Source organism: Xiphophorus hellerii, chromosome 15, assembly GCF_003331165.1.
Source record: "Xiphophorus hellerii strain 12219 chromosome 15, Xiphophorus_hellerii-4.1, whole genome shotgun sequence".
NCBI lineage: Eukaryota > Metazoa > Chordata > Actinopteri > Cyprinodontiformes > Poeciliidae > Xiphophorus > Xiphophorus hellerii.
In genome coordinates, this window is record NC_045686.1 from 12323236 (window position 1) to 12345435 (window position 22200).

A 22200-nucleotide genomic window follows, 5' to 3' on the forward strand; every position below is an offset into this window, starting at 1 on the left:
TGCCTTCGCCGATCAACATCTTCCTCCTGCTGCAGCACCTTCTTCATCTTCAATCATCACAGAGATTCCTGCCTTCGCCGATCAACATCTTCCTCCTGCTGCAGCACCTTCTTCATCATCAGGCCAGGTCTGGGGTTCGAAACGCCAAACTCCGTCCGTCTCTCTCAAAGGTTCCCTTTTTTTTAGTTCTCAGTATCAGCAGTAGGGAAAGATAGACTAGATGATTGATTTTACTTATTTGATTATTTCTGCTACTGAATTAAGCTGTACTGACCCTTGCAAAACTGCCTTACTAATAAAATATTTAGCATAAAGAAAATCTAAAAGATGTTGTGGACATTCAGTTAATGAGTCACCTTAAAGTTCTTTGATGGTTGTAAAATAGCTGTGATGTTTGATTCTGGAGAGGAAAAAGTTTAAAATGTTTTTAGGTTGCTGGTAGCCCAAATTTAAAACGTCATCCTTGGGACTCGCCCGAGTCACTAAAACCTACCTGGTTCAATAACAAATGCAAGTTGTAAAATAGAGAACGAGCGACCGTTAACAGGTGTGCTCTGTGAAACTAGTTGGCTGTAGGCTGCTCAGTCTGGCTAATTCACAGGGGGAAGAAGGGTGGGACACCTGGATGTAGGCCGTCAGAAAACCAGGCGAATCGTTTCTCGAAACCAGCTTAAACAGAGTTTACTTCAGTCCTGGACAGGGTAAATCCCGGCAGATTTAGGAAACTCAATTAACCCGTTAGAAGGAGAGCTGGTAGCACATCTCCCCTCTCAGAAGAGGAAGCAGAGAGTGAGACAGTAGAGACAGAAGGGGGGGGGGGGGGGGGTGTTGCGCAACAACAAGTGGCGCCCAACGTGGGGCCCAGTCCAACGGGAGTAGGAGACGGAGTGATGGATGATCACTTCGAGGAGGAAAATCTGGGGAAGAAACCGGAGGAAGCCGGCCGCCCAGATCGTTTGGAAAATGAGGAGAACTCAACAGAACTGCATCAACTTTCTGCACAGCTACCCAGGGCACCCAGGACAGCGGATGGAAGGTTTGTTCATCAAGAGCACAGTCCCATGGGGTTCAGTCTGCATGGATGTAGCAGAGCCAATGGGGACAACAGGAAAGAGAGGTGAGAAGTACCTCTTGGTGCTGATGGACACAGTGACAACTGCTAGAAGAGCAGGTCTTCCCCTGCAGAGGAACTCCGTTCACGTCACAGAAAGCAGGGAGGCGAAGACACTTCTCCTTTTTGCTCAGAGAAGAAAAAGGGAAGTTGCAGCTCGAAGTGTCACAGAAAACAGGGCAGAGAGTTTGGATTAAAGCTCAAGATCGGCCTGCAACTACGGTGATCAAGCTGAGATTCAACGCCCGAGTTTTTGTAAAGTAAGTACTGAACTTCAACACAGTACTACTGATGAAGAAAGGGGTCCATGAGGAAGCAGTGCTCAAGCCAGTTCTTAGCTACAGCGAACCAGAACATTACGAGAAGATGGCCAGAGAATCAAGCACCATGCCATCCTACAGTAGACTGGCCACTATTACGGGAAGGTTGCCGTTCAAAGAACAACTTCAAGGCTTTGGACTGGGAGGGCCGTGAAGAAATTGGACTATGCTAAAGAAGAACTCCTGTCACAACCTGATGGATTAAAATGGAAAAGGATCATGATTACGGATAAAGCGTCATGATGCTTATGCTTTTTGCTTTGCTCTGCTAAACAGCCAGAATTTTTTTTTTTTTTTGAGGCCTTCTGTCTCAGCCCATCTTCCCTAAAGAACCATTCCACATCCTCCCCTCAGTTGATTCACTAAATTGATAATAAGCTTCTTAGTGTCACTTGAGCACACTTGGCAATGCCAGTTTTAGTTCAGCTAGTACTCTTTACCAAAACTCGGATATGTCTGACTTTACTTTGTAGCACAGGACCCAGAGCTGAATAATTATGTGCTGCATATTTGTAAACCACAGTTTTAAATGTATGAAATCTTGAATTACCTTTAAAAAAAGGGAATTCCGCAATATTTTGGACATTAAGTTTTGCAAAAGAGTATTAGTCATTTCACAAGAAATAAATTTCTACCAAAAAAAAAAGAAAAACTGATGTAAAAAAAAATAAATTAAAGACATAAATTGTTGTGGATAGGTGAGGCGCGGGATCACGTGGTGTTATTATTGATTGTAGATCACCTGTTGCTCACCTGGTGACTTTAGTGAGTGGGTGATGGGGGACGTTTACTTTTTTGCTGACCGCCTTAAGCTAGTATGTTTTTGTCTTTGATCACTGTTTAAACCTGCGGATCCGGTTTTAATGCTGCTTTGAACACTTGGGCACTGCCTTGGATATTGACAATATTGACAAAAATAAAACCATCTTAACTGCATCCTGGATTTGCGTTTTTGATCAGCTGGCACGTCAAGGATTTCCCTATTCAGCTGCTCTTCGACTTTGTTTGACAGTTGCTAATATAAATTATGATTCTAACATTTTAAATTGAGAAATTTGTTAGGAAAAAAATGGAATTTACTAACATTATAAAGTCAGATATTTGCGACAAAATGTGACATAAGTCCTGTAAGGTTTAAGTGGTTAATTTAAGACATCTACATTTGGATATATTCCAGATTGTAAGAGATGCATACAGGGTCTCTTCCTGTATCAGAAACAACACCTTCCAGGTGTAGACTTGTCTTTAACACCTCGAACGGAATCCAGAATACACACCTGAAATGGGGAAGAAGAACCTGTGACATGTCTGGATCTACCACTTACACTTTGGAAAATATCCAGATGCACATCCCTTACATGTACCACATCAATCTTAGAGGAGTTTTAGCTTTTCTTGTCAAAAATGACTGACTTTATTGAAAAGTAGTAATTTGTTTCTTGCAGATTTATGGCTCATCATCAAATATGAAAGTGTTTTTTTCTTGTGAAATTAATCTCAAATTTCAGACCTTTTTTGGGGGAAAATGTTACTCAACTGTTATGTAATTTTCTTGAACCTAATTACATATGAACTGGATGGATTGTTACACCTTTACTTTGTACAAGATGTACAATTGTATTTTTTCATGGCAAAAACTGAAATAGATATTCTAGTAAAATCATAACTGGTGGTGAGTGCAGTTTATTCAACTGCAGGAGCAATTAATAATTACTCAAGTTTTTTATTTGTACAATATGTATTATGTTTTAAAGCCCTAATATGGATTATTAACATGAACACGATCTTACCATTAGACTGATCGAAGCACATTGGACTTGTAACTTTCTCCTTGCTTTCAGAAGATTTGGTTTTGTCACAAAGTATCTATTATTGTTTTTTTATTTATTTTATTTTGTTGCTTATTGCCTATTTGTTGTGGTGAGTCTGAGGGGCGTTAAGTTTTTGTCCTTCACATCAGTACGAACACCAGGGGAGTTAGTGTAATAGAATTTCCCTCACAAGCCAAACAAGTGCAGCTGCACAGTGCAAGCATGCAGGCATTTATTATTGAGCAGCAGGCTTTCATTATTCATACCAGTGGGTTTCTATGTGCTCAGCAGATAAACCTCTGTGAGTGTGTTTGTTCATCAGACACTTTACTCATTGATGTTGCCACACAGATGCCCATGAATATTTAGTTGGGCTCGTTCATCTACTGTGGGATAAACCCTGATTGCTAAATGAATGTTTAAAGTGATTCAATCTTCTTACAAAATACAGTGTGGTCTGTGTCCCACTACTCTGCCATTGTGAGCTTCATTACTAATATAAAGAATAGGGAGTAGGCAAATCATAGTGGGGAGTCACAGTCACTTCTTTCACATTCCTGATTGAAATATTTAGACTTGTTGGTTTTTTTGTGAGAAGTTGGTAAAAAGGAGACAGCACTGGTTTTATGGGTTCTCTTACTCTTTAACAAAGCAGTAGGATTGTTCTCCATTGTGACCCTAACGGCTGCAGGCATGATTTTAGAATAATGTTTATCTACCCTTATATGCCTTGACACAAGTTCCCCCAAACAGCAAACCTAGTTAGCATAGCTGTCTCCCACCACCCTGACAGTGCTGCAGGTGTATTTTTAGGCCAATGTGGGCTCTGTTTATATTTGTTTGTGTGAGGTTGATGTGTCTGTACATAAATTTTAATGGCACTACACTGGTGAGAGCCAGCAAGGTGTCATAGCACTTCCCTAAGGGGCGTCAGCTGGTACAAAATTTTAATTGGCAGGAAGAAACACAGGTTTATGCTGTGATATGCTCAGCAAGCTTGCTCCGTTGTGACTTATGGTTCGGGAGGTGGTGTTGGGGAATGTGGGTTGTTATTTAAATATGTTGGTGGAGGTGAAGTTTATTGTTGAAATTCTAGGTGTGGAGTTGACAAAAAAAACTCTCACTTCTTATGTATTTTCTCTGTGTGAAAAAAAAAGTATCTCTTCAGTTTGGACTTTGACTGAGCTGGGTTTTTCTTTTCTACTTTGTCACTTTGTTGTAGATTTGCTGACACACTTAGGATAATTGTTTTAGCACAACATTAAAATGCTTTAATTGTGGCCTTTTGACTGAGTCCAATACTTGATGAGGAGTTTTTGGTCAACGCAAAGATGGGATTGTACAGTTCCCTCAGCAGATAGAAAATAATAGTAAAACAACAGAGCTTGTGTTTTTTTTTGTTGTTTTTTTTTAAAAGAGCCTCACATTACCATAAAGTGTAGATGTGTGTCTGGTGGACTTTTGGTTAAAACATGATTATTCTTCATGCATGAAAGTCACTCGCGGTGGGTAGACAATCCAGAAATTTTATTCACGTAAGAGTAGAGGTACATTCATGTAGGAATGTAATAATGGCCGTTTAATTTCTAATTAAAGTATTTGGACTTTAAATATGGTATCCTTTCAAATGCTGCATGACATTGGTTTAGTTATTGTGATATTGCACATATTGTAATGATATCTTACTACCTTAGGTAGTAAGATCTGATTTCTGATAGCCATACTGTCGGTGCCATCAGGTCGTCTGACCACCACCGGCAAGCAAGGCAGGACACAATGACTGAGATGGACAAACGGGGTGCTTGAACTGACAACTCACCAGTGACAGGATGAACTTTGACCTCCTAAGCCACCTTCTTCCTCTATGAAGTTGTGGAGAACACTTTAAATATGCCATCAAGTGAGAATGGAGGTCATTTTCTTCGGAAATTCAATACCATCAGGTGTTAAATTACGTCAAAAGAAATCACCCGCTGCTGGTTATCAACTAAAGTTCAGGTTTAATTCACTGTAATATTGGCCTCACTTTTCATACCCAGAGGCTATGTAAAATTTTTATATGTACAGTCCCCCTGCTTTGGTAAGTTTGCCTTTTTAATGAATTAGAAAATAATTAGATCCTGTGGGAGAAATTTTTCCTTACTTACGTTTGAAATTCTTGCAAAAAGGGATCACAGCTTTTTTCTCATCAGTTTTGGAGATGCCAACTTGTTGCAGTTTCATTGGCAATAACAATGGACATACAAAGTGAGTACATTCAAAAATTGCAACAAAATGTGCCCATTTGAATGTTGCCAGTTGCAAGGACAAAAATTATTTTGACTAAAGTTTTTGTCTTCCTGGTGGACTTTTGACTTTCTTTTTTTCTTTTACATGTAAGAGGGGCTTTTTTTTTTACCCAGCTCTGCAGGTCTGTTGTTGATTTAAACCACCTGTGCCAGTTGGCTTTGCCAGCTTGTTTGCCTTTGCCCCTGGCACTTCCAGTTTTGCCAGTTTCTCTGATTAGATGTCTCTGTTTTTCTATGCCTGCAGTCATGGTTTGGAAAATATTACAAGTACACAGATGTAGTTTATGTTTCCAAAATCACAGAACAAAGCACACAATGTTCAGGCCAGTTTGACACTGTGAGGGACTATTTCCACAGTGGGAGATCACAACAGAAGCAGAGATGTGCTATTATAAATTCATTTTCCCATTTTCACTTTTTTTCTTTAGTCTTCGAGGAACATGCACAATGTCTCCTAAATAATTCACAGCTTTTGATGTACATGTAGACTTTTGGCAACAATTATTGACCCTTTTTGAGCCCTAAAAGTGTTTTTAAAGCTGCTTTGACAGAGGTTATGCAGCACTATGGAAAGAGTTTTTAAAGGTCTGAAAAAGCACCATTTCCCCTCAAAACAGTTATGAATGTATAAGTTGTAATTTATTCTGCAGTGAAGGAAGGAAACATTTGTTATATTTTCATCTGCAAGATAGGACACACTGTCTCATAGTGATCTATAGTATTAGGGAAAAGTACAATAAACAATTGTCCACATGAATGTGATTTATTTAACTAACAACTTTTCACTGTAAATGTTATTAGTTAAATTCACTGTAGTTTGTTCACGTCTAATACCAATAAGCATCTACCTATAAGTATTAAATTATAGCTTTGTGAATAAACTAGGTACATTTATTCTTGAAAAACAAGATTTTCAACTCGCCTCCCAATGAAAAGGTTTCAAGACGTGGCTTGGACTTGGGACAAAATACATTGTATTCTCTTTCACTATCATAAAATGTTATATTTCAAAATACAAATATTATGTCACCTAATGTCTACAAGTTTCACAAAGCAGACACTAATTTCATAAGATTTCAGCATCCTTTATTCACAGAGCCAGAAACTGATGGCAAACTTAAATGGGGGGTATGATATAAAATAAAACAATTTAAGCTTCTCATCATGTTGCAATGCTATTCCCTTGTCAAAAAACACACCTGGAGTGTTACTTTGATTCTTTCATGCATGTTTGAGGAATCCTTGATCTGCCGTGGCAGCCATTTAGGAGAGCACTCCTGCCTGTTCCTCCCTTACCAGCTCCACCAGACTAGTGGCAGCAGCAATTAGTAAGAGCCTGGTGTGGTGGAACTCTGCTGAGCTTATCATATGAACTATTATGATAATGAGTCCAGTGCTCATAAGACCGGTTGTAAATGACTTGATGGAAGAGCGTTGTTGTGATGACATGCTCAGGAGCATCAAAGAGTAGGAGCTTCTTAAGGAGACGGAGGCCATGCATAAGTCGTGTTTGATTTATACATAATTTTTCTAACTGAAAGTAAAGGTTACTGAATTGTGCTATGGCATTACACTGTATGCCTGGAAAATACACAATACCACCCCATAAGGTCAAAAACTGTTTTAGCATTGGAAAAATTATTTTCTTTGTATTGCTGTAACAGATGTATTATGTATACATGTCATTTATATTCTTACAAAAAAAAACCAATGCTAAACAAACTAAAAAATCCTGATTGTTTCACATGTCAGCTATTCCATCTTGATAAAAGACGCTTGACCTCCACCATACTGCACGGTTTGGAATTGCATTGTGAGTGAGACAATATTCTATTAGGATTCATTAAAGCTTCTAGTAGGACATATTGTTCAGAGTGCAATGATCTGCACCACTCGAGGTCTCCCCCCCTCCCGGCACGTGCCATCCCTCACCCTGCTTTGTGTTTGCACACAATAGACAAGCAACCTTATTTGCTTTCTCATTCATTCCACTCCCCATCTCAGTTCTGATGTTTGACTTCAAGCTTAGCCCACTCTTTTATTTCCATTCTTGCTGCCCCCCTACCACCTATAGCCTCGTTCTTGCCTATGTGTCTTTTGGGACGATATAAAGTGACCGGTGACATCCCACTGCAACCGTTACCATGGTGATTGGTGACAGTGGGAAGCACCACCAAAGATGAATGGGTCATAAAAGTAGTAACAGAACAGCAAGGGGTGAGCAGAAAAGAAAGGAGCAAGACTAGTCCACACGTTAGATGGGAGAGGAAAAATTAAATAAAGCAGGAAAATTCAGGTATGTTAAATAATTGATGCACACCAATTATTCAACTCTTATGCAGACACTTAAGATGAGCTTTTTTGTTTTATATCCATATTAAAATGTACAAAACTAAACAGAATGCTGTGTTGATGCATTCCAATTAATGGAAGGTAATATTTAAATCAAAGTATATAAAATTCAGAATATAACCTCTTTCTTATGTGCCTAAGTAATAACTTTGCTTTAAGACTTCATAAACAAAAGGAAATAAGTGTTACTGGAACAGTTGAACATCTTGGGTTTATCATTATGGAGAAAATCTTGTATTTCAGGATCGTTTCAAATATCCTGTGCTATTTCCCAAGTATTAGTCCAAGTATAAAAGAATAAGATGACTCTGCTCTTGCATGAAACTGTTGGTTGTTCATTTTTGTAAGTTTAAATGAGGTTGTGTTTTGTGAAGCTGCTCTTCTTGCCATGTGTAAAATTTTCGTTTTCTTCTATGATAGAATCTGTCACATCTGTGATGCTATGTAGGTAGCTTTGAATGGGTTTTGAGAAGAAACTTCATCGTTTTCCCTGTGAGAATACACCTGTCACATGCTATCATGTCAAACCTCAGTTTGGAAATCTCAGTAGGCAGGGGTGCTTGTATGTCTGAGGCTGTAAATGTGTCCTGCAGTTGTTCATCGCACACAGAACAAGTTCACTGTGGTAGAAAAGTTAAAAAGCAAGGCTTTACTGTTGTCACTTTTTCATGCTGTACCAACACATATACTTATATGTAATGAGCCCCTCCGACAAAGTAGCACCTGTACGTTGAAAAACTCACATTTAGAAACGACATTATCACTTGCAGATCTATTTCATGTCTTTTTTTTTCCTTTTTTGTTGCTTTCCTTCCATTCATTTTCAGCTACTACTGTTCAGGTTTTGGCATCGTTATCATTACCCCCTCAACCTTTGGGTAACATTTTCTCGATAGCCGATAAATAAAAGCCTAGTTTGGACCTATGCGTAGGAGAAAAGTTTACTTTATCAAGATAACAGAGAGGAGAAAAGCCTTGAGCTGTATGGATAATAACAAAGAGTTTAAGTACATGTTTGTAAACTGGCTAGTGTGGAGGCCCATCTGGAATGTACAAATAGTTATGACTGAAAGATTTAATTTGGGTTTCCATCTTTGCAAAGGTTTTATAATATGAAAATAAAAAAATAAACTCTGCTTAATGCTTTAAAGGACCTAATTTGGATTAAGGTTGTTTTTAGATCTTTACATCTGATTTTCTTTTTGTGTGTCATTACGATATAATAGAACACCAAGCAGTAGAGCAAATCAGAAAATACAGATGCTTTGGTCCAGGACTACTTCATATTTTCAGATTGGTTCTGTTTAGCTTTTCTTAACTTTTCGGGTGGCCAAGCCGTGACTGACAAAAAAAAAAATTGCCACCCAGAATATTTCTTAAATTCTTGACTGTCTTTGCTGCATAAGGGGAATTACATGACTTTGGCCATAAGTTAAGTGAAAGCTTTCTGAAATATGTGCAAGGAGTCTTTATTTTATACTCCTTATAACAAAAGAAAATTTCATACTGTCTGTAATTGTAGGGCGCAAAGTTTTAGTAGTTCAGAGACTTTTTAAAATCTGGTTGTCTTTGATATTGAAGTCAACTATTAAAATTAATTATTGAAATTACTTTTTAAAGGTACACAGGATTGATCAATATCAAGAAAATATCAGCGAGCTTTTAGCATCTCAACCACCACAAAAACAAACCAGGTGATTACGACTATGATTTCGTACACTTTGAAGCTTTATTTCTGACTTGTAATAATTGTATTACAGCATAGGAATCACTGGCTGTTATGAAAAGTGGTGTTGGGCACTGATGATGAGTGTCTGTATATGCATGTGTAAGTAATATGCTTACTTCATGTGGAAGACACATGAAGTAAAATAAAGTGTAGAGAGCATGTTTCTATTTTAAAAAGGGTGCAGGGATTTCACTCAGTGGTTTATTTGTATGAGAGTGAAACGCTGCCGACAGATTTCACTCTAACGGCTTCAACACAAGCTCAGAGAGGTGCTTGTTGTCACTGATGGCCCCCGTTTGAGATGCCTCTAGGATGACTCACCTCAGCACAGTCACCATCCTATCGCCGTCCAGCTTCCGAGAATAGCCTTTTCTTGCCCTACATTTCTTAGGATACGGTCAATAATCATGTTTATTGCTTGGCAGAAGAGCCGGCACTAAAAATACCGCAGAATATTAAGGCACCAGATGTCAATTAAAGCTTAATCAATGCTTTAACGAAGACGCGATCACTGTCGAGGAAGTTTACATCAGAACACCTGATCTCCACATCATTTTACATGCCTGCTCTAATTATGCGCAAGCCAGCAGCAGGGAAACGGTGTTATTAGCAGCATTAACTGCTGTTGTAGCAGAGGGAGTCATGTCGGAGGATGTTTTAGCTCCCCTCCTGTCTTGGTCTTTCTTTTCACCTTTGCTTCCCACTAATTATCACCGTTCTGTTCTCATCTTCAGTCACATTGCGCATATTTCTCACAATCATGTGACATGTCAAAATAGTTTGCTAGTTTGAGCATTTCAGTGCTGAATAGGATGTTTCAGTGGCTGATGGGAGACTTAAAGATGATCGTGGGTTGTTTTGTAGCAGTTGTCTTCTAATTTCTTAGATTTGTATGTAGAAACCTAATCCACAACCATTTGAGGGCAATGATCTCACAGCTCTAACTGTACACACACATCAGTAAGCTTTAGGCACATGCCAAACACCGGGTTGTTTTTCTTTATTTCAGCATCCATGTTACACTGTGGCACAAAAGTCTGACATACTTACTGTAAAGATTTAGAAATTCCTTTTGGAAGAATAAAGGATTTTCTCAAAGTAAAACCTTTTGAAAATACAAACCAATAGATCGATTGTTGTAGATAAATCTGCAGCAATAACATATTGTGTGTATGAAGTAGACCAAAATGCAAGCCAGAATCCCAGAGGTAAATGATAAAAGTTTTAATAAAAAATACAAAAAAACTGTTTACAAACTGGGAAGAGAACACGTGAAACCAGTAAGGAATCAGTGAGGTGCGTGAGAAAGAGAGGTAGTTAAATACTGGGAGTGTGATTGCTGGAACTATGTACCAGGACTAATTACTAACTGAGTTTAGCTGTGAGGGTAGAGGAGAAGGCAAGCGGAGAGAGAGAGAGATAGAAAGAGATGACACAGGGAAGCAAGGAGAAGTAAACACTAACAGTGGAACTGAGAAAACCTAAATCCAATCTTGAGAAAGAATAACTAAACACAAGAAAAGACTGATCTGAAGTAAAACAAATAAAGCAGATCTAACTAAAACAAAGAACAACTAAGACAAAACATGAATAACAAAGGATCAAAATTAAAAACCATGAAGAAACCCAAAAACAAGATCCTGACACATGTAGTTGCACTGTTTGATACACCCAATAACTTATCATTACTAGTACTCATTTGCAAGTTGAAATAATCTTGGTAAACACAGCTAATGCACAGTATTTTCTTAATCAATTAAGACTGTCTAGATAACAATAGTGCCCTCCTCAAGTGGTCTGATTTCTGTACACATATTTTTGTTTTGCCCCTCTGTTTCTTCTTTTTCGTGTTCTTTCAAAGGAAAGAGAATTGATTCTGAAAACCTTGCAATGCCGCTAAATGCAATTAGCATGGCTGAGTGAACTGACAAAGTGCAGTGATATGTTAATAGATTGCATTTGTTAAGCGATGAGCACAAGATTGTGTTAATTAAGTTAAGCTACTTGAATGTTTCCAGTTTGTAAACATATGAAATTCATTTTTCTTTACTGTGGTGCGTTATTTCTGGGTGAAAAGAATTCTTGCTTGGTGTGAGTGACACATTATTCTTATATTTGTGCAGAATCAAGAATATAATTTTATACACTAATGACATTTTGTCCCTGTCTTCCCCATTTCCCTCCTCCATCTCTCTCCTATAGGTAGTGTCGTTGCAGCAAAACGATGCCGCTGGTTAAGCGTACCATTGAGCCCAGGCACCTGTGCCACACGGTATTGCCAAGGAACATCAAGAATGAACTGGAGTGTGTAACCAATATCTCCTTGGCCAACGTCATCCGCCAGCTCAGCAGCCTCAGTCAGTAACACTCATAAATACACTCATATCCTTATATTGGCATAAAAATTTCTACTGCAGATTTCTGAAGGATATAATAGAAAGTTATATATAAAAAAAGACTCATTCAATAAAATGCAAAAATCTAATTTCCAAATGTGCTTCAGTTTTATTTACTACATTTTTGGAAAGGCAAAGAAACGTAAAATGGCACGTCTGAAAATGTTCCCGTGCTGTGATCCATCAGCACTGACCCAGACAATTTATAAGAAGACATGAGCAAAATAATCTACCAAATGCATCGCAAACATAGTCGAAGGTTCCAAAAAGCAAACCAATTTAAAACCGGCTGCAGGATCTGTAGTCAACCCACAGAATCTCATTAGACTTTCTGTTAAGTATCGCCATGACAAGATTCATAATTCTGGGCTGCACAGATGAGTGAAATAATCATAACTGTGAAGTCTTATGTGTAACAAACAAAAACAGTGATGTGTTATGCTTTATCTAGAAAATATGTTAACAAATGTAGAAATAACTTCTGGCTTAAAAAGTAGAGGATATTTATCTGCCCTGAATTTCTTAAGATACATGTTGCAGAAATGCATTTTCAATTAAATACACTTCTGTACAATGTCCTATTGGTATTGGTTTGTATTGCTTTATTAAAAACTATAAAAACTATTTTGCACACCCCACTTTGAAAGCAGACACACATTGGTTGTGATCTTATTAGGAAAGTCTCAAACTCAATAAACTCTATTTCCACCCAATGTTTTATGACATTTATTTCAATGAAGATAATAGTGAGAATGTGAAATACTACAAAATTCCATACACACTTACTGCACATGGCCCAAGCCTCAAAAGATTTGCTCTAAAAATGACAAATTATTCCATTTGCTTCTTCACTACATGAATTACATTAAGCAGTACAACTGTAATAGTATGCAGTAATGAATGCAATCAGTCATATTTTCAAAAAATAAAACAACATTATTTTCCCTGTCATGAAACCAACAGTGGAAAATTGTTTGAAACGGCAAAATAATGAGCAGTACTAACAAAACGTCTGCCTTTTGGGGTTTGCAAAAGTAATTAATTAGTTTATTGTTGTTATTGTTGTTAGTATGAGTGATTTATTCACATTTCTTCTGCACATAAAGTAAAATGTTGCCCATCCCTTGGTGTCATTCCCAGATCTGAATTTAATATGCAAATAATGAATGAGTAGTTGTCCAGAAGGTAAGTACATCTTTTCAATTGAGAAATATAAATAAAATATTATAATTTAAATAAAATAACAATGTAACCAAAAGTTAAATTTCTGCATCAAAGGGTGTGATGAAAAGTTTGCAAAGTTCCTCTTCTGGCATAGTTATACAATTATTATTTTGCTGTTCATGCTCATCTTTTTTTATTATTATTTAAAAAAATTAAATACTACAAACATATTTTATATGCCAAATCAAAAATTAAATTGAGATTAAAGATTCCAGACTCTTTAAAATTTGTCCCCCCCTTTTCTAGAAGTTTGTATATATACTTGGATTCTTTTTCACTCTGCACACACAGACAGATGAGTAAATCTCATCTGTGTTGAGGGAATCCATACATACTTTTAAGAACAAAATACACAATGCCCAACATAGCAGTCAGTAAGTTTTGAGGTTAGAGGTTAACTTTAAATGGAGTAGTGGTGATATGACATTTTATACTGGCAGTGTGGTACTATGGAAACAAAAGGTCATGATTAATGAACTTACTCCCATTCCAATGCACTTCAGTAAAGTAAAGTCTATGTTTTACAGAGCAGACACCTAAAGGCACACTTGTTTAACAAATCTGTCTACATCACACAGCTCCAAACATTCGAAGTTGGCCTGCTCTACTACAGAGACACCCAGTCGTCACTTGTTTCTTCAAATCTCAGTAAAAGGCTGAGAACAGATGAAGAGCAGCATGGCTTGCTTTGATTGTGTTTGACAAAAGCATTTGAGTTGTCTTACCAACAGATCCACAGTACGTGTTGCAAAGTACCAAGGTCTCCAGAGTCAGTTGACTGTAACCATAACTGACAGTTACATTTAAGCAAAAATGTTCTACAAAAGCAAAATGATTTACTTTAAACAATAGAGTGAATGCTAGATATTGGTTTAGACAGCAAGCAGTTGCCTCACACACTAAATAACTGCTCATATCTTCCAGTAAAATGTTTCTAACCATTTTATTTTGAAACTTTTGGAAGAGTAAAATGATTTCTTTTACTCTTGTGTGTTTGCAGGTAAATATGCAGAGGACCTTTTTGGAGAGCTTTTCAATGAAGCCCACTCCTTCTCTTTCCGGGTCAACTCCTTGCAGGAGAGGGTGGACCGGCTCTCCATCAGCGTCACACAACTGGACCCCAAAGAAGAAGAATGTGAGTTTCATACCAGTGTCAATACAGAGCCTGGAAAAATTTCTGAAATCCCTTGAACATTGTCACATTTTTAAGCTTCATTTTATTTGGCTTTTATGTCTTGTACCAGTGCAGTGTAGTGCACACTTGTTAAGTAAAGGAGAAAAAAATCAGATGATTTGCATGCATTTGCATTCAATTCTTATGAGTCAAAATCATTCTAGATAGCGCCAGTTGTATTTTTGGGTTTACCTCCATGACTGCCCCGTATTTAGCTCTTCCATTTTCTGTTCAACTCTGACTAGTTTCCTTATCCTTACTGGGAAAAAAATTCACCCCAACATTATGATGCTGTCTCTACAAAGTTCCTCAGTGGTGTTACAGTTTTAATTTTCCACCACACATGATGGATTTGAATGCGGGCCAATTTTTTCAGTTTGGTTACATCTAACTTGGTTTCATCTCTCCTAAATGGTTTGTAGCAAACTTTACCAGGAGCTTTTTGTTACGCAACTTTCTCCCTGACCTGCCTGCTGTGTTCCTTCATGATCCTGGTTCTGATTATCAGTTCATAGAACAGCTGCATTTACAGTTAAATTAAATTACCAGCTGGTAGACTCTGTTTAAATCAGGTAATCTCATATTAACTTTAAAGTTGTATGAGTAGGGGGCTTGAATACAAATGCTCACCACATGTTTTTTTTTTTGTGTGTGTTTGTATTTTTTAGTTTTGGAAAACCTACGTGTAATCTTCCTTCAACTTAAATATGATATTAATGTTGGTGTTTCATCTTAAAATTCTAAAAAAACGAAATAAAATGAAAGGTTCTATGCACAACTCCATTCACTTATTCTTTAAAAAAAACTCTTATCAGTTTTGTTGAAATAAAATTAGCAGAATTTGAATATGTGAAACCCTCATTAAAAAGTTCCCTCCCTTTGGTTTTCCATAATATTTCCCCAGTCTGCCATGAGTTTTTAAGGCTCTTGGTGAAGGAACAGGTAGCTGTGAGATTGTACCATTTTTCAGCTGACATAGTTGTAAAACCTTTGCTCCCGTTAGAAACATTGCTTTCGAGTTTCTGTTTGACTTGCTGCTCATTTACTTGATAAATGTGTTTTCTTTGTGTGAAGACGATCTTTGGGATCCTTGTTGTGAGCAATAAAAAGAAAATGCAATAATCTGTGTCTTCTGTCAACTAAGTCAGGTTATCCTGAGAGAAGAGAGACAGAACGACAGGATAGAGCATCGGGTAGAGTCAGCAGAGAGTGTACAGTAAAAAACATGGGGAGAATCACAGCAGTGTAATAGCACGCTCCAAGGCACTGTATCGATTTCCCATGGGCCTGCAGTGTGTTTAAGGCTTTGTACAATGTTACTTTAACTGCTTCCTTGTCACTGGCAAACAGTGAAATGCTATGTGGCGATGGCCTATTTGAATGCATCCAGAGGCTTTGGTAGCCCTTTTTCAAAAGGCAATGAATTGTTTGAGATTTGGCACGTTTGCCTGTATCACTTTCCTTCTTTTTATTTTTTTGAGTCCCACAGGGATTTGCTCTTCCCCATTCAGTTTAAACCAGATATTTACACACTATGAGGGGGGTCACAAAGCATTTTTTCTCTCTGTACTACGTTAAATCAAGCTGAACTTTTCCTGTTTTAGGTCATTTGGCATTAACAAAATAATTACTATTTTCTAACTGCCAGAATAAATAGAGGGAATTTATTATTTTCAGATGTCTAAACCCACTAAGGTTGCCATGTCTTTGAACAATTTGGAAATAACAAACACACTGTCCATATTTTGCACCAACATATTCTGGTGCAAAATATGCGAATCAACCTCCGAATAAAAGCAGAAGCTTATGTGAAGTGGCTGGCTGAAGTTGTCAAGGGAGTGTCACAAAATGCAAGTAAACTTTGGAGTTTAAAGAAAGTTAAAAAAAAAAAATCTAACAAATATTTGCTTGTTAATCTGGTGTTTTGCAAATTGAAATAATCTTGGTAGTCTTAGTCAAACCAAAGCAGAAAAACACGTGAAAAAGTGTATGGTTTTTTTTAATATGGTGTATATAAATCTCAGACTTCAATTACAATTGTGATCTAGTTTTGGAAGTCTGGTTTGCAGGAGGAATGTTGTACCAGTGTACAAATCATGCTGAAGTGTTTGAGTGTCAAGTACAGATGCATTAACACATCACAATACACGTTCTCAAAATACTCACAAGGTTTGCTGCAAAAGATGTGTTTGATATGTTAGATGCACATATAAGTTTGAACCAAGTTGCAATAGAGATTTGAGATTTGAATTTTTTTGGCAACAGTGTGCCTGTTGCCAAAAACAAGAGACACACAACAGAGTGCTTTTTTTACTTAAATATATCAGGCCACGGTGCTCCGGCGGTTTTGTGCTGTTGCAAATCTGTATTTTAAGCTTGAGTCTGCATTGTGCCTGTGGTCCATGCCTTTATCTGACTTCATAAATAATCCTGACTATTCCCCCTTCATTGCCTAAAGAGTTGGCTTTAGAGACTGTGGATAAGAATCAGTTCAGTTGCAGTTTAAGTGAGTGGTGGGAGAAGTGGGGGTAGAGGGGTGTCAAGAGGGAGGACAGTAAGGAAGATGGAAGGTTCAAGAGAAGGGTGCTTAATACAGGGCACTGCAGCAAAAGCAGTGGAGTGTAAAAGGATTGTACCGCAGAATTTTCCGGACTTTGCTGCTGCTCAGACCTCAAACCTTCTTCACATTCTTTTATGGCCTGATAAAGTGTTTAAAATGGGGGTAAAAAAAAAAAGCACACTTCATCTGTTGTCGTTTATTTGAGTTTGTACAATCGAGTGACAGTACAGCAGTGTGGCTCCAGTGGACAGAATTTCACACAAAGATGAACATCTGTGGGAGGGGTTCACCAGAGGGGTTGTTTCCCGTAACTGCCACCCCGCATCTCCCATCTCAACCCTTTCTTTACCCTCATGCTGTCAGAGTGGATGCTCTTACTGTAAGACTCGCCTTGTAATTGTCTGTGTGGCTTTGTGGTTGCCATGAGTGGAGGGGTGAAGGAGAAGGAGAATTGGTGCAAGCAGAATGGGGCCATAAATCAGGGACCTGGAGGGATGAAGATGGGAAGATGGGGGTCAGGTATAGGATGGAGGAGACTGGAGCACACAATGGCTGTTTTATAGATGAACAGGCTGCAGGTCTTACAAAGTTCTTTGCAGCTGTTAAAGCTTAGATTACCACTTTAAAACTGCTGATAAGTTACAAAGCAACCCAGTTTTATCTCTTGTGACTTGAATTGACTTTTATTTAAGGGTATTATGTAGAATAGCAGCAATTACTAGCAGGAATCACTAGAGTTCCCTTCATTAGGTGTTTTTTTGGAAAGCAGGGGATTAGTTCATTATCCTTACAACTCACTGGCTTTTTGTTTTGTTTTGTTTTGCTCTGCCAGTACCATACAACGACTACATGTAGTACTTATAATTAAGTTTCCTGGAGTTTTACCTAGCTCCTATATTATTATAGTAGGGGGGGATGATGTCAATTAAGAGATTAGAAACCAAAAAAATTACAGCTTTTGATTTTGAAATGACCTCATCTGGTTCTGGATTTTCTCTTCAGGTGAAGCAAACTAAAAATTACAAAGCAAGGAGGAGACGGGGAGGAAAACCAGCATTAGTGGAAGCCAGTGCGGTGAAATATCCAGTGCTATTTTGAGGTGATTTGATTTAGACACCTATAAGGATGACAGTGTAACTATAAGCTGCTGTGGCAGGAAAAAATACAATCTGAACAAAGAGATGCCCTGCAGTATAAACAACACTGATGAAACTGTCGGCTTTTACTGAGGCTAAGACATCGATCTTTGTGACATCTACCTGTAAGTACTGTTTGTAAGTTGACAGTAATAGCTTTTTCAAGATAAAACATAATCCTTTAACACCCTTTGGGTGTGTTAAAATCTGAGTGAGCAACTCAAAACTAGGCATCTATAAGTGGATTAAAAAAAAACACACACACAAAGGTCTGACACACCCAGTTGAAATGGGTTTACTCTGCTGATGAACACATTTTAACAAATGATTGAAGGTCACAGCGTGGCCCACAATATTTCATCCAGTCATTGAACCACAAGGGCTTTATCTACCCTAATAATTTATAACTGCCCAGTGTGACATGTGAAGAACAGACGCACACTTTCTGTACTCTGCTGACCTTTTAAACAGTATCACCCCTCACTTTGTCCTTTAGGATCCCACCCCCTCCTAGACTTCAATCCACAAACTACCTCACCACACCTTTAGCTGTTTTTTATTGTCCTCTCCAGCCTGCTCTCATATCTTTGATTGATCTCTGCTTTCCCTTCATCCTGCATGGATGCCATTTGTGTTCTGTCAGACACTCTTCCCCCCCTTATTTCAGCCAGCCAAACTAATGGCCTGTATCCACTACTTAATAGCACTGTTACATCACTGGACAGACTGCAGGCCATTATGGAAGGCCATGAAGCCACACCAAACCCCTTGGGGCTCCAACTGTTTCTTTATCTACTGTCTTATTTCTCCCTTTCAGTCCTTCAGGATATGTTCATTGCTGTACTTATCTGTTAAATGGTTTCTACTTCTGTTACATTGCTGATGGAGCTTTTATAACATCTCAATCTTTTTTTAAGTTCTTCGGGATGTGCAGCTCTGTTCTTCTAATCAAATTCTGCATTCAGTCATTTCCGTTGAATTGACATACTTTTAAAAATGGCCTTTGGTTTCATTTTATCCCAGAAAATTGTATTTGGTGTCGTCTTAGTTTCCTCTTTGACTGAAAAGACGGAGAGCGCAAAATCAGTTATTTGCTATAAGCCATGTAAAACTTCAGATAAGATTTATAATTCAGTAGTAAAAACTCTGAGTCTCAGCTTACTAAAGTCATCAGGGGAGTTTCCTTTGCTTCAAACTTTGGGCAAGTTTAGGAAAGAAGCTAGTAACTTGTGGTCATGTCCTGACTTATGTAGGTCTAAGCACATCTGATTCATTTATATGTAGATGCTTTATTGTATTCTAAAACTGCAATGCCCTCAAATATTCAAAATACAATCACTTTAGAAAGAAATATAAGATTCTATAATTGATGATTAAATGCACCCATATGTTTAGTTCTAACATGTTAAATAATGTGAGAGGCCTCATAAACCATAAACTAAGTAGAATAGTATAGTTTAGGGAGGGTGGTCACAAGTTTTGTTTGGTTTAGATTTTTCAGAAAATAGCCATTGGGCTGCTGTTTTTGCAAATAATACAGAGCTTTATTGCAGAAAATGACGACTTTAGTTTTACAACTCTCGTTTTATCTCTGTTCACCATGTGTTGAGTTTTTCATGCAAGTATCAGACCCTATGATATTCAGTGTATCTAGAATAAAACGACAACCTCTGCAACAAATGCAAAAACAGAGACAAAGACCAGAGGCAAAAGCTGAATTGAAGACGGAACCGATTCAAGGTTGTAGGAGGAAGTGTGCAATAGGCAAAATTATAGGGCAGCATTTGCATCAGAGTAAAACATTGGAGAGAGCCGTGTCTGCATGGTAAAACTTGGCCTTCAACTTTTCCTATCTGTTATGCCTGTTTGTGCACTAGAACAGCTACAAGATAGTAAGTATAAAGAAAGAGGACAGCAGGGGGAAAACAAATCTGGAAAGTTTATTTTTATTGAAGCCGGGGGGTGTGTGTAGGTGACAAAAACTTCTTCACCTCACTGTAGCTGAAGTGTCTCAGCCAGATGGCATCTGTCTAAAAGTGAAAGATGCGAAGGCTAGAAATAAACTGTTTAGGACAGCTTGTTGATAAGATGCATCCTGAGATCAGAGACAGCTGGAACACCTGGTGCTGCCTCAACCAGCGCGAACGCTCACAGGTTTTACTTCTGGATTTATGAAGACCTTTGTCTACGTTAAGCATACCTTAGCTACTTAAGCTAATTTATTCAACCTATACACTCAGTGTTTACCTTTGAGGTATCCTTGTCTTGGGCTCACTGACCAACATTTCTTCTTACAATCTAAGCTTGTCCATGTAAAACAGGTAGGTTATAATTGAGTTAAATCTTATGCTAAGTAAAAGATCTTTTTAACATATTCGTCTATGTCTGAGAGCTCGATGTAAGTCAGTGAATATTTAAATCCAGTTCATTGTGCATCAATCTCAGATCTGGGTGCTCGCTTTCTTTGCTGTCTCTTATTTTGGCCTACTTGTTGCCCATGAAGTGTCTAAATCCATCTGAGCAGCGTGCACAGTGCTTTCTTCTCTCAACACTCACCTGTCAGAAACTTTCTGCTCCTTATCCTGCCTGGAAATTCTGTATCTATGATATAAACCAAGCTCATAGAAAATAGTTTCACCAGAAGTGGCAGACACAGCATAGGAAATCCTGGCATTAAATCCTCTCCGAGAATGTATTTTGGACATTTTGTGGGCAGAGAGTGAAAATTTATGACGAATATCTTGTAGCATGTTTGTCTTTTATTCACTTTTTTTGTAGTTTTCCCACCTTTTAAAACAGAATTTTTTTAAAAATTTCTGTCTTCTGCTACCCCTTCAAAGTGTTTCAGGTATAGCTATGTGTAGGCATGAAAAGTCTTGTTTTTTGTGGTTGTTTTCCATCTCTGCGTCTGTTTTTTTTTTTTCTGTTTTAATGGCTTTTCAGTCCAATCCACCCTCTGGCTATGTTCAGCTTACAAGACTTATCCCAAGGGAAGTTCGTACCATTTCTGTTTTTGTCATTGAAATTATTTACCTGTATACACTATTCTGGTATTTATTTGCACATTACTTTCCATTTCAATTTATACAAATATTTCTGTCCTTCCAACTCATTCCTAATTTCTATCTGTATTCTATTTCCATGATCTTGTTTATCTTTTTTTTTTTTTAAACTCTTTTCATGTTATGTACCAAACGTCTGGAACTGTTAAATCTGTTATGTCCATCCTTCAGGTGGCTGATCACTTACTATGCTGAGTCTGCAGAAGTAATTTTCCAGATGCTATCCAGATGAGCAACCTGAACTGGCTTTAACTTTTTTAAATTTTGTCATATTATAGTAACAAATGTCAGTGTATTTTGTACAAGAGATTTCATGCATAATTGTAAGTTGAAAGAAAATGATATATGGTCATTTTTTTAACAAGACACAAATTTTACAATTTTGGCATGCATTTATGTTCAGCCTCCATGTTTTGGGGGGGTATGTCTCTACCACATCAACACAGAATTTTTTTTCTGATCATAATAAGATTAAAGAAAGGGCATCTATGAGTAACAATTTTCAAGTCCAGTACAGATTCTCAAATGGATTTTCATCAGTTTTGGTCCGACATCTTGAAATTGGCCTCTGTCTCTTTAAGAACCTTGTATCCTTTCCAACACTCCTCCCTGAGCATATCATCACAACCGTGCTTCTCCATGCTGTCCGATGATGCCGGTTTCAACCATTCGCACACATATTCACACGCTGATGGCGCCGCTGCCATGCACCGGCACCGCTATGCCCTCTGACCACCACCAGCAGGCAAGGCGGGTGAAGCCTCTTGCCCAAAGACGCAATGACGGAGGCATGCAGACCGGGAGTCAAACTGGCAACCCACCGATTACGGATTGAACTCCTACCACTGTCGCCACTGTCGTCCTGTAACACATATAATCACGATAAAATACGAACAATAAAAAAAGTTCTAGGTGAAATTGTTAGCTTTTGTGTGGTAAAATCGTGTTTATTTTGGTCTTTAAATTGAAGTTGTCACTCCTCAATGTTGGCCTGCTAATAACAGGGAACTAACGGAATGATTCTAGGCCTGCCACAC

General features: G+C 38.0%; 1 protein-coding gene across 4 annotated transcripts in view; it reads left to right on the forward strand.

The window, feature by feature from the left end:
* Positions 1-22200, forward strand: part of wasf1 (WASP family member 1) — a 71893-nt gene that overhangs the window by 13697 nt on the left and 35996 nt on the right. For all 4 annotated transcript variants that reach the window (XM_032585222.1, XM_032585224.1, XM_032585225.1 and 1 more), the window contains exons 2-3: positions 11814-11968; positions 14232-14366. In XM_032585222.1, coding sequence (XP_032441113.1) covers positions 11836-11968; positions 14232-14366 — 268 coding nt within the window. In that variant the 5' untranslated portion in view covers positions 11814-11835. The remainder of the gene's footprint in view (positions 1-11813; positions 11969-14231; positions 14367-22200) is intronic.